The following is a 2,500-nucleotide window of genomic DNA, read 5'->3' on the forward strand; positions in this document are numbered from 1 at the left end:
CGTTGCTTCGTACAAGAGACCGTTGCTATGTGTAACAGACCGTTGCTATGGACACAGCTCTGATGTGGGACTCTGGAGGACTGTTTTTGTGTCTGATTATTGATGTCTTCAGTCAGTAGCCGTGTGATAATCAGGATAATGTTCATCTAGCGGGTCATTGTTGTAAAATAAACCCCGACAGGACGATGAGAGACCTCCGCGGAGCGAAGCGGAAACAATGACCGGCTCGCTGTACATTATCTCTTTAGTATATCTGTTACCTGATGGAGTGTCGAGCTGCTCGGGGAACAGATGAGGACGGCGAGGGGAGGCTGCAGTCACCATGGAGATCCTCTATAGACCGACTCCAGGGAGAGTCTATGGACGAGACCTCACCTCCGGTCTCCGACTGCTCTCCGTCGAACCTGAACAGACAAACAAACCAACTATTTGGAACCGCCACCCCGTGGGAACCTGAGTGGTGCTCATGAGGAAGACTTGTCCATATCCTTGTTAGAGGTCGCCGAGGTAGTCAGAAAGCTCCTTGGCAGCAAGGCGCCAGGGTGGATGAGAATCGCCCTGAGAGGCTGAAGGTCCTGGACATGGTTGGACAGTGTTGGACTGTCTTTACTGACGTGTCTCTTCAGTGTTGCATGGACGTCGGGGACAGTTCTTGTGGAATGGCAGACTGGGGTGGTGGTTCCCATTTTTAAAAAGGGGGGCAGGATGGTGTGCTCCAACTATCGGGTATCACACCGCTGGATAGGAGACTCCGACCGATAGAACCTCAGATCCAGGAGACACAATGTGGACTCCGTCCTGGCTGTGGACCGCTGGACCGGCTCTTCAACCTCGCGGGGCTGTTGGAGGGGTCATGGGAGTTTGTCCATCCAGTCTACATGTGTTTTGGGGACTAGGAGAAGGCTTACGACCGTGTCCCCCAGTATGGGGTACCGGGGTCGTTGTTACGAGTCATCCGGTCCTTCTATAACCGAAGTGAGAGCTGCGTCCGTGTCCTCATCTCCGGTGGGCGTTGGCCTTCGCCAGGGGTTGTCCCTCGTCACAGATCCTGTTTGTGGTTTTCATGGATGGATGGCGGCAAGGAGGGATGGATGGATGGATGGATGGATGGATGGAGGGATGGAGGGGTGGATGGATGGTGGATGGATGGATGGATGGATGGATGGAGGGGTGGATGGATGGATGGATGGATGGACGGGTGGATGGATGGATGGAGGGGCAGAGGGGTGGATGGATGGATGGATGGAGGGGTGGATGGATGGATGGAGGGGTAGAGGGGTGGATGGATGGATGGATGGAGGGGTGGATGGATGGATGGAGGGGTAGAGGGGTGGATGGATGGAGGGGTGGATGGATGGATGGAGGGGTAGAGGGGTGGATGGATGGAGGGGTGGATGGATGGATGGAGGGGTAGAGGGGTGGATGGATGGATGGATGGACGGGTGGATGGATGGATGGAGGGGTAGAGGGGTGGATGGATGGATGGATGGAGGGGTAGAGGGGTGGATGGATGGATGGATGGATGGAGGGGTGGAGGGATATATATGAAGTCTTTAGTATTTTTTGAGACTCACGTGACGGCGTACTGAGCGAAGGACAAATACTCGACCAGAACATCCAGACCTCGATTCTCCTCATTCAGGAACTCTCTGACCCACCTGCAGAGAGACAGACAGGTCAGAGAGAGAGAAGGAGCACGGTGTGTGAGTGAAGGCAGGCAGAGGAGCAGAGACTCCGGTCCTGGAGACCAAAGCTACGGTCTCCCCCGCGTCCTCCGACCGCGGCCAACACTGTTTAACAGCTTCACTAGATACAACCAAGAGGTTTTGGTGCTTCACTGGAGTTTGTGTTGGAGTCTGAGTCTGAACAGCGGAGACACACGAGAGACCATGAGACACACGAGAGACCATGAGACACACGAGAGACCAGGAGACACACGAGAGACCATGAGACACACGAGAGACCAGGAGACACACGAGAGACCAGGAGACACACGAGAGACCAGGAGACACACGAGAGACCGTGAGACACACGAGAGACCGTGAGACACACGAGAGACCATGAGACACACGAGAGACCAGGAGACACACGAGAGACCAGGAGACACACGAGAGACCGTGAGACACACGAGAGACCGTGAGACACACGAGAGACCAGGAGACACACGAGAGACCAGGAGACACACGAGAGACCAGGAGACACACGAGAGACCAGGAGACACACGAGAGACCGTGAGACACACGAGAGACCGTGAGACACACGAGAGACCAGGAGACACACGAGAGACCAGGAGACACACGAGAGACCAGGAGACACACGAGAGACCATGAGACACACGAGAGACCAGGAGACACACGAGAGACCATGAGACACACGAGAGACCATGAGACACACGAGAGACCAGGAGACACACGAGAGACCAGGAGACACACGAGAGACCATGAGACACACGAGAGACCAGGAGACACACGAGAGACCATGAGACACACGAGAGACCATG

General features: G+C 55.3%; 1 protein-coding gene across 8 annotated transcripts in view; it reads right to left on the bottom strand.

The window, feature by feature from the left end:
• LOC141762731 (formin-like protein 2) overlaps positions 1-2,500 on the bottom strand; it is a 24,741-nt gene that overhangs the window by 18,780 nt on the left and 3,461 nt on the right. For all 8 annotated transcript variants that reach the window (XR_012592883.1, XM_074626757.1, XM_074626762.1 and 5 more), the window contains exons 5-6: positions 1,575-1,658; positions 261-404 (exon numbers count right to left, since the gene is read on the bottom strand). Coding sequence is in view for 7 of the 8 variants with exons in the window: in XM_074626757.1 (XP_074482858.1) it covers positions 261-404; positions 1,575-1,658 (228 nt within the window). In the remaining variant the exon portion in view is untranslated. The remainder of the gene's footprint in view (positions 1-260; positions 405-1,574; positions 1,659-2,500) is intronic.

The sequence above is a fragment of the Sebastes fasciatus genome, chromosome 24, assembly GCF_043250625.1.
Source record: "Sebastes fasciatus isolate fSebFas1 chromosome 24, fSebFas1.pri, whole genome shotgun sequence".
Classification (NCBI taxonomy): Eukaryota; Metazoa; Chordata; class Actinopteri; order Perciformes; family Sebastidae; genus Sebastes; species Sebastes fasciatus.